This window comes from Oratosquilla oratoria, chromosome 24, assembly GCF_046742065.1.
Source record: "Oratosquilla oratoria isolate Oo_2021 chromosome 24, ASM4674206v1, whole genome shotgun sequence".
Lineage (NCBI taxonomy): Eukaryota > Metazoa > Arthropoda > Malacostraca > Stomatopoda > Squillidae > Oratosquilla > Oratosquilla oratoria.
The window spans coordinates 17,765,805-17,780,150 of record NC_134800.1 but is presented as its reverse complement, the minus strand read 5'-3'; the positions used below and the strand labels follow the sequence as shown (position 1 = coordinate 17,780,150).

At 40.7% G+C, this 14,346-nt stretch overlaps 1 protein-coding gene across 2 annotated transcripts in view; it reads right to left on the bottom strand.

Annotated features, from left to right (window-relative positions):
- The window catches only part of LOC143038500 (UPF0764 protein C16orf89 homolog), a 55,728-nt gene that overhangs the window by 23,633 nt on the left and 17,749 nt on the right, over positions 1 to 14,346 (bottom strand). For both annotated transcript variants that reach the window (XM_076207747.1, XM_076207746.1), the window contains exons 5-6: positions 13,382 to 13,553; positions 1,850 to 1,996 (exon numbers count right to left, since the gene is read on the bottom strand). In XM_076207747.1, coding sequence (XP_076063862.1) covers positions 1,850 to 1,996; positions 13,382 to 13,553 — 319 coding nt within the window. The remainder of the gene's footprint in view (positions 1 to 1,849; positions 1,997 to 13,381; positions 13,554 to 14,346) is intronic.

The window sequence follows — 14,346 nt, the reverse complement described above, 5'->3', positions numbered from 1 at the left end:
AATAATTTTTTATTTAAAAAAAATATATACATATATCAAAAGGATCTTTTCCCCATATAAGGGGGTTAGCCAAGGCAAAGCATAAACCCACTCTTCACCCAATCAACACCTGTTTGTTATTCATTCTATCTTAGCTCTTTCTGGATAAAGGCTCATCCCTGTCCCCAAACCTAGTGCTTGGGTCAGAGGTCGCAAGACCGTGTCTATAATAAGGGCCAATATAGCTAAAGCTGGTTTATTCCCACCACTCACTACATGCTGACCTTCCCCACCCTTGTCCATGCAAGAGTTTACAAAACAAATAAGGATTCCCTTCTTACAAAACTCATGATCATTATTTCACACAGCTGAAGATGTATTTATTTTTCTGTGAAAACACATTAAATAAAAGTAAAATAAAGTACCAAATTTGAATATAGTTATAATGATGATCACAGTAGTCACCCCTTAAAATTATGAAAAAGGAAAAAAAAAATTAAAATACAAGATCATATATTCTGCAGCACTCTTAGATCTACCATAAGAACTTTCTTTCCTACCCTGTTCTCTGTCTCATTACCACATTTCTCACTCTATCAATCTTTGTACCAGTACCTACCATACTTTTCAAACACTTCATCTCTAACATGTTCAAGCTCTTCCTTTCTATCTATATACCAAGGGCTTTATCCCTCTTATAAGGGAGGTAGCCCATTTCACTGCTGCTCCCCATCCTTTCCTCCCTCTCATCTTAGCTCCTTATGGATGAAGGGTCATCCATATCTTCCTCCACTGCCCTGGGTCAGAGGCAATGTAGCAAGACACAGTGCATCCACAGCAAGGCCACTTCACTTAATTGGCAAGCTCCCTCTTCCTTTCTACTTCCCTTAAATTCTAAGTCTGCTCTATACATTCCTGTGGACATAATCACTTCCTCCTACAAATTTCTCTTTGTATTCATCCCCTGGCGCCTATTTCCCAATACACTTTACATTCTCCCAAGACATTTTCTCAACTCCATTACTTTATAATTCATCTCTACCTCCACTTTTCTCCATTCACTGCCACATATGATCCTAAACACTTAAAACTTTCCACTTCCTCCACCTTCTCACCCTTCAAACTCACTCCCTAGCCCACCATCACTCATTGTGTTTCATCACTTAACTTTTGCCAACATTCACTTTCATCTTCCTCTTCTCACACCCTTTCAAAGTCCACCACTAACTGCTTCAGCTTCTCCTCAGAATCTTAATCTGAAAAGTGCATCCTAATGTCCAGGGAATATGATATTCTAAATCAGTGTAAATATTTTCCTTAAGAAAATCATAATGGTTGGCATTTACCACACCAAAATTTGCAATGTCTCCCAACCTTCATTTCAATAAAGCTGATGATCATTTGTTGGATCTTAATCTGAAATGTATGTTCTGAACTCCATGCAAGATATCTTAAATCAAAAAATTATTAGAAACTAATATATAAATCATTATTCAAGACAATTATATTCTGTCACATGTGTCCCTCACACAAAGGGGATCAAACTAATTCCTTTTACTCTTCAACACAGTAACATGCATTAGGATATCCAGGGGAGACTGATTAATTAATTATCATTAGTTGCTGGCTGCTTCTCAACTGATTCCCTATCCAAAGTCTTGATGGGATCTTTCAGTAGTTACATATTCTACTGATTCTCTTCTGGGTAATACTATGCAATTTCATGAAAATGATGGGTTGTTCTAAAGCTGAAATTTAGTCCTCTGAGTGCCAAATGTTCTCTTTGTATGATTAAAATTGCCTGGCAATGGTCAGAATGAAGTTGAGGGATGGTGTGAGGTATGGCAATGAACAATGATAAAGAATTTACCTTCAAGTCTTTCTTCCACGAGCAGCTTGCGGCCTAACCTTGGACCAGCAGCAAGGAAACATCCTCCTTCATTCTGCAACTCCAATGTTCCCTCAAGCCAATCCTTGCGGATAAAATCTACATAGCCAAGCATGCCACAAACAAACTCTGAAATACATTAAAAGCTTTGGTGGCATATATACTTTTCATAATGGTTTCTTGTTATAATAATATATGTATATATACACACACACACATATCAAAGGGCATTTTCCCCTTAAAAGAGATGACCAAGTCAAAGTATACATCCACCATTTCATATTATTGATTTTGTTGTTCTGTCTATCTACCTATATATCATGGGCTTCATCCCCCTGATAAAAGCGGTAGTAGGCAAGCACCCACTCCCATCCACCACCTTGTTTCCATCTTATTTTAGCTCCTTGTGGATGAAGGGTCATCCTTGTCTCTTGCTTGCTGCCTGGGTCAGAGGCAATGCAGCAAAGACACATCCATGGCAGGGCCTCTTCACTTACATGCATACATATCCAGAAGACTAACTTCTTTATATGGGGTGTAGCCAAATAAAAATATACTCTTTGCCCAATCTCTACATGGGGAAAAAAAAGAAGGGAACTCTAACCCCTAAGTTCCTCCATATCTAATCACCTCTTATGACATACATACATATACCAAGGCTTTTTCCCCCTTACAAGGGAGGTAGCCAAAAAGGGAAAGGCATAAAATCATTTCCACCCACAGAGGAATCTAGGGCAATGTTCTTGTCTCCTATCACATGGCAAAACATCATTACATACATATACTGAAAGCCCCTTTCCCCTTTATAACATGGGGTGGCCAAGTCCATGCATACACCCACTCTTCACCCATCCAACACTCATTTGTTGCCCCTTTCTATCTTAGCTTCAGACCCACTGCCTGGGTCTGAAGCAATGCAGCAAGACACAAAACTACAGCTGGGCTGGTTTATCCCCCTACAAAAATGGCTCCAGCACTTTCAAACTTGTCATATGAAGAGAGACTGGCTAAATTGGAGTTACCAACTTTGGAGCAAAGAAGAGAGAGAGGCGACCTACTCACCTTCTATAGAATCATGAAGGGCACAGAAATAAACGATAGAGAAGACTTGTTAGATTGGGACAAGAGAAACACAAGAGGACATGGAAAGAAACTCAAAAAATATAATTATAGAAAAGATCTGAAGAACAGTTTTCCACACAGAGTGGTGGACACTTGGAGCAAACTGGATGAAACAGTGGTGGCACCAGACAAGCATATCAACAAAATAGTCAGAGAACTTTAGATTTACTAAGATCAATGAATGTAGTAGTTTCAGAGGGATTAGCTTGTTAAGTGTAGTTGGGAAGGCTTATGGGAGGATCTTGATTGAGAGGATTAGGAGAGGAACAGAGGGAGTAATTGGTGAGGAACAGTGTGGATTTAGGACAGGTAGAGGTTGTGTAGATCAGATTTTTGTGGTAAGACAGATATGTAAGAAAGCTATAGGAAAGGGGAAGGATGTTTTTTGGGCCTTTATGGATCTGGAAAAGGCTTACGACAGGGTTGACAGAAAGGCACTGTGGGAGGTTATGCAGATATACGGGATAGGAGGAAAGCTTCTGGGAGCTGTCAAGAGTTTTTATGAGAGTAGTAGAGCTTGTGTCAGGATTGGAAATGGAGAGAGTGAGTGGTTTGAGGTAAAGGTGGGACTTCGTCAAGGATGCGTTATGTCAGCCTGGCTGTTCAACTTATACATGGATGGGGTAGAGCGAGAGGTAAATGCAAGGGTAGTGGGTCAGGGATTGGAGATGGTTAAAGAAAATGGAGAAAAGTGGGAGGTGAGCCAGCTGTTGTTTGCGGATGATACTGCGCTTGTGGCAGGATCGGAGGAGGGATTGAGGAATTTGGTGACAGAGCTTGGGAGAGTGTGTGATAGAAGAAAGCTGAAGATAAATGTGGGTAAAAGTAAGGTGATGAGATGTATAAGGGGTGAAAGTGGCAGTAGACTGGAAGTGAGCATTAAGGGAGAGCAACTGGAGGAAGTGGATAGTTTTAGATACTTGGGTGCAAATGTGGCAGGAAAAGGTGGAGTGAAGGTGGAGGTAGAATGTAGATTGAGAGAAGCGAGTAAATGCCTTGGATTAAAAAGTGTAATGAGGAATAGACATTTGGGAATGGATGCTAAGAGGAGACTGTATGAAGGAGTGATTGTGCCAACAGCACTGTATGGGGCAGAAACATGGAACATAAGAGAGGAAGAGAGAAGGAGCTTGAATGTGTTTGAGATGAGGTGTCTGAGAAGTATGATGGAGGTTACTAGGCTAGATAGAGTGAGAAATGAGGAGGTGAGGAGGAGAACAGGGGCGGAAGGGGAGTTGGGAGATAGGGTTGATGAAAGAGTATTAGGATGGTTTGGACACATGGAAAGAATGAATGAAGAAAGACTAGTAAAAGAGGTATGGAAGGCAGATGTGGAGGGAGTGAACATGAGGGGACGTCCTAGGATGAGATGGATGGATGGGGTGAAGGGGGCTTTGGGGAAGAGGGGAATGTCTGTTGAGGAAGGACGGGAGAGGACAGAAGACAGGGGTGAATGGAGAATGGTTGTATATGGATGATGTTGTGATGGGGGGTGAGGTAGTGTGTGTGAGCAAAATTTTGACGCAGCCCAAAGGGATTTCTCCCCATCCTCTCCTTTATATGGGGGGATGGAGAGGGGGGGGTCGCCGATTTAATGAAGCAGCCTTGCTGTGGATGTGCTGTGTCTTGCGACACTGCTTCTGAACCATGGCAGTGGACAGGGTGCAGGGATGACCCGTCATCTAGGAGATGCTTAGATGGGAGGGAGGGTGGAGGGGTGTGGAGTGTATTCAGGGATGGAATGGGTGGGAGTGATTTTATGCCTTTTCCTTTTTGGCTACCTCCCTGGTAAGGGGGAAAAAGCCTTGGTATATGTATGTATGTATGTAAGATTAATGAAAGTGGCCTTTGACTACCTGGATGAAGAAATGGTAAAGAAAATATTAGTTACATTGATAAGACCAAGATTGGAGTACGCTGCAACACTATGGTCACCCAGTACTAAAAAGAACATAAAGAAATTAGAAAGAATTCAAAGAGCAACGACAGAGATGGCACCAACACTCTCCAAATTGACACATGAACAAAGATTGGACAAACTCGAACTACCTACCTTGGAACAAAGAAGAGAAAGAGATCTACTAACCATCTACAGAATTATGAAAGGGTTGGAAGTCCTTGATAGAGATGATTTACTAAAGTGGAATAAAAGAAAAACAAGAGGACATGAAAAAAATTAAAAAGGATAGTTACAGATGAGATCTAAAAAAGAACAGCTTCCCACATGGAGTGGTAGATATCTGGAACAAATTGAATGAGAAAACAGTGCATGCAAAAACTATACAAGAACTTAAGATCAAACTGGATGCTGAAAGATACAAAAGCAGGTCACTACGAGCATAGCTCTCTTTCCGTAAAATACAACTAGGTAAATACACAATAACAGAAGAGACCTGAAAAAGAATAGCTTCCCACATAGAGTGATTGATGTCTGGAACAAACTAAATGGAGAAACAGTGAGTGCCAAAACTATACATGATTTTAAGAATAAACTGGATGCGGAGAGATACGAAAACGGGTCACTATGAGCATGGCTTTCATCCCATTAAAATACAACTAGGTAAATACATAAATACATACATATACCAAAGGCTTTTTCCCCCTACATGGGGGGTAGCCAACAAGAAAAAGGCATAGAAACCACTCCCACCCATTCCATTTCCTATATATTCCACTCCCCTCCCTCCCTCTTATCTTGGCACCTCTTATCCACTCCTAGTTCTACTCTATCCTTTACTCCCTCCCACTCCTCTTTCAGTTTCTTTTTAAACTTGAACAAAAGAGAGATGTAAAGCATAAGATAAAATAGGCAAAGAGGAGAACAGATGCGACATGGGGTAAGAGTATGACAGAAAATTTTGAAAGTAATAAAAGATGTTTTGGAAGGAAATTTAAAGAGGAAGGGGAGGCGAATCAAGTAGAGAAGAAAACGTAAAAGGTGTAGGTGGAGAGATGATAATAGAAGAGACGGCAATATGAGGAAGATGGGCAGAGTATTTTAGGAAGTTGCTAAATGTGAAGGAGGATAGGGAGGGAAAGGTAGTTGCAGTGGGAAGTGCTAAAAAAATGACAGTGATGAATGAGGAAAATGGAGATGCAAGGAAAAATGAGATGAAAGCAGTTATTATAATGATGACAGCAGGTATGGCACTTGGGTTTGATGGGTGTCATGCGGAGTGTCTAAAGAAAGGAGGTACAGTGATGGTGGACTGGTTGGTGAGGTTGTTTAATGTTTGTCTAAAAGAGGGTAGACTGCTGGAGGACTGGAGAAGTCCCTGTATAGTTCTGCTTTACAAAGAGAAAGGGAACAAATGTGAGTGTAGTAGTTTCAGAGGGATCAGTTTGTTGAATGTACTTGGGAAGGCTTATGGGAGGGTTTTGATTGAGAGGGTTAGGAGAGGAACACAGGAAGTAATTGAAGAACAGTGTGGGTTTAGGACAGGTAGGGGTTGTGTAGATCAGATTTTTGTGGTAAGACAGATACGTGAGAAAGCTTTAGGAAAAGGTAAGAATGCTTTTTGGGCTTTTATGGATTTGGAAAAGGCTTATGACAGAGTAGACAGGAAGGCACTGTGGGAGGCATTGCAAATATATGAGATAGGAGAAGAAAAGGTAAAAGGTGCAGATGGAGAGATGATAATGGAAGAGAAGGCAATAAGGGGAAGATGGGCAGAATATTTTAGGGAGCTGCTAAATGTGAAGGAGGATAGGGAGGGAAAGATAGCTGCAGTGGGAAATGCTAAGAAAATGACCATGATGAGTGAGGAAAATGGAGGAGAAATAAGGAAGGATGAAGTGAAGGCAGTTGTTAAGATGATGAAAGCAGGTAAGGCACCTGGTCTGGATGGATGCCATGCAGAATGTCTAAAAAAAGGAGGTACAGTGATGGTGGACTGGCTGGTGAGGTTATTTAATGTTTGCTGGAGAGAGGGTAGAGTGCCAGAGGACTGGAGGAGTGCCTGTATAGTTCCACTTTACAAGTGAAAAGGGGACAAGTGTGAATGTAGTAGTTTCAGAGGGATTAGCTTGTTAACCCCTTCGATACGATGACGCCTATGTAGGCGTCATGAGGAGCAAGTGGGTACACGAGGATGCCGATGTCGGCGTCTTGATTATATATATTGTAGTTGTACCTGCGTGACCCCCATACTCTGTAAACTGGCTTCATCATATTTTCTATGGTTATCAAAATTCACGGGTAAAAGAGAACAAGCAATACAGCGGTAACTTTATTTTTTATAATGGGAGTATTATGATGTAACATCGCACATCTGGCAGCTAATACTGCCCGCAAAATTTTGGCCTGGAGTGAAGGGGTTAATTGTAGTTGGGAAGGCTAATGGGAGGATCTTGATTGAGAGGATTAGGAGAGGAACAGAAGGAGTAATTGGTGAGGAACAGAGTGGATTTAGGACGGGTAGAGGTTGTGTAGATCAGATTTTTGTAATACAACAGATATGTGAGAAAGCTATAGGAAAGGGGAAGGATGTTTTTTGGGCTTTTATGGATTTGGAAAAGGCTTACAACAGGGTAGACAGAAAGGCACTGTGGGAGGTTTTGCATATATATGGGATAGGAGAAAAGCTTCTAGGAGCTGTCAAGAGTTTTTATGAGAATAGTAGAGCTTGTGTCAGGATTAGAAATGGAGAGAGTGAGTGGTTCGAGGTAAAGGTGGGACTTCGTCAGGGATGTGTTATGTTGCCCTGGCTGTTCAACTTGTACATGGATGGGGTAGTGTGAGAGGTAAATGCAAGGGTGGTGGGTCAGGGATTGGAGATGGTTAAAGAAAATGGAGAAAAGTGGGAGGTGAGCCAGCTGTTGTTTGTGGACGACACTGTGCTTGTGGCAGGATTGGAGGAGGGATTGAGGAAGTTGATGACAGAGTTTGGGAGAGTGTGTGATAGAAGAAAGCTGAAGATAAATGTGGGTAAAAGGTGATGAGATGTATAAGGGGTGAAAGTGGCAGCAGACTGGAAGTGAACATTAAGAGAGAGCAACTGGAGGAAGTGGATAGTTTTAGATACTTGGGTGCAAATGTGGCAGGAAAAGGTAGAGTGGAGGTGGAGGTAGAATGTAGATTGAGAGAAGTGAGTAAATACCTTGGTGGATTAAAAAGTGTAATGAAGAATAGACATTTGGGAATGGATGCTAAGAGGAGACTGTATGAAGGAGTGATTGTGCCAACAGCACTGTATGGGGCAGAAACATGGAACATAAGAGGAAGAGAGAAGGAGTTTGAATGTGTTTGAGATGAGGTGTCTGAGAAGTATGATGGGGGTTACTAGGCTAGATAGAGTGAGAAATGAGGAGGTGAGGAGGAGAACAGGGGTGGAAAAGGAGTTGAGAGATAGGGTTGATGAAAGAGTATTAGGATGGTTTGGACACATGGAAAGAATGGGTGAAGAAAGACTAGTAAAAGAGGTATGGAAGGCAGATGTGGAGGGAGTGAACATGAGGGGACTTCCTAGGATGAGGTGGATGGATGGGGTGAAGGGGGCTTTGGGGAAGAGGGGAATGTCTGTTGAGGAAGGACGGGAGAGGACAGAAGACAGGGGCGAATGGAGAATGGTTGTATATGGATGATGTTGTGAAGCATGAGGTGGAATGGGCGGGGGGATGGGGGGTGAGGTAGTATGTGTGAGCAAAATTTGACGCAGCCCGAAGGGATTTCTCCCCGTCTTCTCCTTTTATGCATGGGGGAATGGAGAGGGGGGGGGGTCACCGATTTAATGAAGCAGCCTTGCTGTGGATGTGCTGTGTCTTGCGACACTGTTTCTGACCCAGGGCAGTGGACAAGGTGCAGGGATGACCCGTCATAAGAACATAACATAAGAAATAAAGGAGACTGCAAAAGACCATAAGGCCTACACTAGGCAGCTCTGTATCCATCACCACCTGTCATCCCCATCCATAAAGTTGTCTAATCATTTTTTAAAACAACTGATAGTTTCAGCGTTTACTACATGGTTACTAAGTTTATTCCATTCATCGACCACCCTATTAGTAAACCAATTCTTGCCTATTTCCTTCTTAAATCTAAATTTGTCCAGTTTATACCCATTACTGCGAGTCCTGCCCTGTTGTTTTATTATGATGACCTTGTTTGCATCACCCTTGTTATAGCCTTTGATCCACTTGAACACTTCTATTAGATCACCCCGCACTCTGCGTCTTTCCAGAGAGTGTAAGTTTAGGTGCCTAAGCCTCTCTTCGTAAGGCAAATTTCCGAGTCCTTGTATCATTTTGGTCATTCTTCTCTGTACTGATTCTAGTGAATTTACGTCCATTCTGTAGGACAGAGACCAAAACTGTACCGCATAGTCAAGGGTGGGTCTAACTATCGCTAGATAGAGTTTAATAATTACCTCTGCACTTCTATTCGTTTTCGTCCTAGCAATGAAGCCTAATGCTCTGTTAGCTTTGTTTCTGGCGCTAATACACTGCTTCCTGGTTTTAAGGTCCGGACTCACCAGAACTCCCAAGTCCCTCTCGCACTCAGATTTTTCTAAAAACGTGTTATCTAAGTTGTATCTATTTTCGGGGTTGTGTAGCCCTACGTTTAACACGCTACACTTAGAGATATTGAAGTTCATTTGCCATTTCACCGACCATGTTAACAGCTTATTAAGGTCATCCTGCAGAATCTGGGCGTCGTCTCCTGACCTAATTAGGCATCCTATTTTAGTGTCGTCCGCAACCTTACTAACATCACTATTTAACCCTTTGTCTAAGTCGTTTATATACATAATGAACAACAAGGGACCCAAAACCGAGCCCTGGGGGACCCCACTAGTAACATTGCCCTACCTAGATTTTATTCCATTTATGGTGACCCGCTGTTTTCTGTTACTAATCCAAGCTCTAATCCATTCTAACACTTTTCCTCCTATGCCATGGGCTTTGATTTTATCTAGTAGTCTCTGGTGTGGCACTTTGTCGAACGCTTTGCTAAAGTCAAGGTAAATAACATCGTAATTTTCATTGTTGTCTGCCGCCTTATATACCTTAGTGTAAAAGGATAGAAGATTAGTCACACATGACTCACCCTTGGAGAAACCATGCTGTGAAACACGAATTAAATTATGCCCTTCAATGTGTTCTCTGAGTCTATTTACTATTATTGATTCAAGCATTTTTCCTATAACCGATGTCAAACTGATTGCCCTGTAATTGCATATAGACGATCTATCTCCCTTCTTAAAAACAGGAACAATGTTTGCCTGCCTCCAAGCAGTAGGAACAGAACCAGTGTCTACCGATTTATTGAATATTTCAGTTAACTGGTCGCAGATTTCAAATTTACACTCTTTAAGCATTCTTGGAAAAATTTCGTCTGGACCCGGAGATTTTGTAGCTTTAAGTCTGTCAATCTGCTTGACTACTTCCTCTTTACTAATGCTGATATTAGTTAGACTACTTTCTTCATCCCCTCTGAAAATCAGATCACAGTCAGGTACTTTATCTAACCTCTCATTAGTAAACACCGATAGAAAATAATTGTTAAACTCCTCACTCATTTTTTCTTCCGATTCAATCATGACATTTTCATCGTTTTTAATTGGTCCTATTCTTTCTTTATTTTTTGTTCTATAGAGGTGAAAGAAACCCTTTGGGTTGGATTTTGCTTGACTGGCAACCTTGATTTCATAATTACGTTTCGCTGAACGTGTATTCCTTTTAACCAGCTTTGCCATTTCATTATATCTTGATCTAAGGTGTGATTCCCCATTTTTCATTTTTACGTAAAGTCCTCTTTTCATTCCGATCTCATGTTTCAATCTGTCCGTCATCCATTTGGGAGTACAGGTAAACGTCGACTTACGATGGCATTAGGTTTCGATAGAGCCATCGTAAGACGATCTCATCGTAAGTCGATCCCCACTCTGTTCCGTGGTCACTGTACCTAGCCTACCTGTATATTAACCACCAGAGATACTGAATATAGCCTATTAAACATGTACAGTAGTTTATTTAATTATTTTTATCCTTTTTACCATATTCAAACACTATAATATGTATTTTCAGTACGGACCTTAAATCTCGCGGGCAGCAGCCAATGCCAGCCGTACGACGTGACGTAATAATACTCGCATCATAAAATATAGTCACCGCTTATATTGATCGTTCTCTCTTTCACCCGCGAATTTTGAAAACCACAGAGAATGAATCATTTGAGAGAATGTAAAAACACAGGGGCGACTACAATAAATATAATCAAGACGCCGATATGGCAGCGTCGCGAATCCACTTGCTCCTCATGACGCCTACGTGTGCGGCACCGTATGGAAGGGGTTAAATTATCATATCGTCGTCGTCGTCGTCGTCATCGTAAAGTCGAACAATCGTAAGTCGCGGCCATCGTAAGTCGACGTTTACCTGTATTACTATTTTTCCGTATTGACTTTAGGGGGATAAATGTATTTTGTGCATTAATAATTAGATCAGTTAGATTGTTATACATTTCATTTAAATTACTGACCTGACTGTTGGGCACTCGCCCCCAATTGACCTGACCTAAGGTATGCGTATTACCCTCTTTGACCCAGACCTGACCTAAGGTATGCATATTACCCTCCATGACCCACACCTGACTAGCCCCGCAACGAGAATCAAGAATGTCTGAAACGTTCGCCTGGCTTTTCGTATTCAATTTCAAATAGGTTTTTATATTGTCAAAGTTTGCTTTCCTGAAGTCTGGTACTTGAACGTTATTCGTACTTTTTATTTTTTCCCAAATAACATTAAATCTTATTTCACCAGGAGGTGCTAAGATAAGAGGGAGGGTGGAGGGGTGTGGAGTGTATTCAGGGATGGAATGGGTGGGAATGATTTTATGCCTTTTCCTTTTTGGCTACCTCCCTTGTAAGTGGGGAAAAAGCCTTGGTATATGTATGTATGTATGTATGTCCTCTTTTTCTGCATGAAGGGATGGAGAGTGGTGGGTCTCAATTAAATGAAGCAGCCTTGCCGTGGATGTGCTGTCTTGCTGCACTGCTTCTGATCCAGGACGACTGTGGGCCTGATGCAGGGATGACCCATCATCCTGGAGGAGCCAAGAAAAGGGGTAGGGAGGAGTGGTGAATGGGAGTGGAGTATGTGGGGATGAAATGGGTGGGAGTGGATTTATGCTTTTGGTTTTGGCTATCTCCCTTGTAAGGGGGGAAAAAGCTGTTGGTATAAGTATGTAATTTATAAATATATTCATTAATTATTAGCAAAATAGCAGTATACAGTACATAAAGTAATATTAAATTTAAATATTAACAATAAAAATGTGGTGTTAGATGTCAGTATCTCCATCATCAATGTTTCTGGCCATGCTTATTGACTGGTGAGTTGAAAATAGCCAATTGGGGTGCAAGATTCAATCAATCTTTCATTACTGGTGAGTACAGATCTATTTTGCTATAACTCCTGAACCCACAACCAGGTTTATAAACTAGATCAGCTCTGTCCAATTCCAGATGGCGATTAAATTTATTCACATGCTAGAACACACTGAATTTTCTTGCCCATACCTGATTGAACATTTGTGTTCATTCAACCTTGTTCCCAGATCTCTCCCTGTCTGACCAATATAAACTAAATTGCAATCCTTACATGGTAGTGAGTAGACACCTGGGTTGTATTCTTCTTTCAATCCCTGATGAATGTTAACTACTTTTTTATTTATGGTATTCAGGTAATTGTGACCTAATTGTATCTGTTCCTTGGGATGAAATTTGGTCATATGGTTGAATGATTTAGAAAAGGGAATAATAACAAGGGAGCTTTTATTGATGAGTGGTCTGGTAGTATTGAAATGGGTATTAAAAAAAATTATTCTGGCTTGGCTGAGGAAAAAGCCATAGAGTTTAAGGTTATCTAATTAGTTAGGACTTGATGGAATTTAGCTCTAGATCTAAAGATTGGGGGCTACAAATTCTAGATACTTAGAGAAAAAGACCCAAGGCTACACTTCTTTTGACATTATCTGGAGGTTGACTAAAAAATTAAAATAACTGCCTGAATGGATGTTTTATCTATGAACCCAGTCTTCATAATTAGTATGACTAATACATATACATATATATATATATATATATATGTATATATATTCACACACACACATACTGTGTGCAAATATTATTAAGAATTTAAGAACAAACTTGATGTTGAAAGATACAAAGACAGGCCATTAGAGGCATAGCTTCTTTCCCATATAATACAACTAGGTAAATACATACATACATACATACATAATATATATATATATATATACACACACACACATATATACACATATATATATGCAGTCAACTATGTCTAACTTTCAATTCACATCTTATTGCAACACAAATGCTAACAATCATATATTGAAATACAAAGAAGCATAAAGCATCATTAACTCACGCATCTCTAGGAGCAAATCTAATTTATTATGGATGTTATGGATGAATGTAGAATTTCCATGCTTCAGGGCTTCGGGATACAAGTTGGCACAAAACTCTGCCTGAAGTTGTTCGATGCTTCCACTCCGTTTGTTCTTCACAAGCCATTTCTCAAAGCGGCTCCCACATCCACTCTAAAAGGCAATTATTACTTTGCAATACTTTTTCACTATGAATTAATGTATTTTATGACATGCATACCAAAACATATTCAGGTAATACAAAAAATCATTCTCTATTCCTCAAGCAATACAGCAGAAATTCCCAAATCCAGACCTCCAATATCTAGAATGTTCTTATAACCTATTTTCATTTGGCCTCACATGTTTAAACAAAGGTATGTTTGTGTGTCTGTCTGTTTGTGTGTGTGTGTGTGTGAGGGGGGTAGTAAATAATCACAAGAAAATGGTAAATATGTCAAAGAACTAGGAATTATGGAAATACAATTCATTGATCAGAAGTGTAATAAATAATAACTGTTGTCTTGAGTTTCTACCTATATATCAAGGGGTTCTTCTTCCTTATAAAGAAAGTAGCCATGGCAAGGGCATGCATCCACTCTTATCCATCCTTGTTTCCCTCTTATCTTAGCTTCTTGTGGATGAAGGGTTACCCATGTCTCCTGTCCACTGCCCAGGTGGGAAACAATGTAGCAAGACACAGTATATCCACACTATGGCCACTTCACTTAATTGGTGATCTCCCCTCTTGGTCCTCTCATGCAGAAAATAGAGAAGATGGGGTCAAAGCCCTTTGGGTTGCATCAAAATATTATTCACATACAACCATTCTCCATTACCCCCCATCCCCACCCCCTCACTTCCTTGCTTGACATAGAAGAGAGAGAAGATGGAAAGAAAATCCCTTCAGGATGCATCACAGTATCATCCATACAGCCATTCTCCACTCTCATCTATCCCTTGCCTT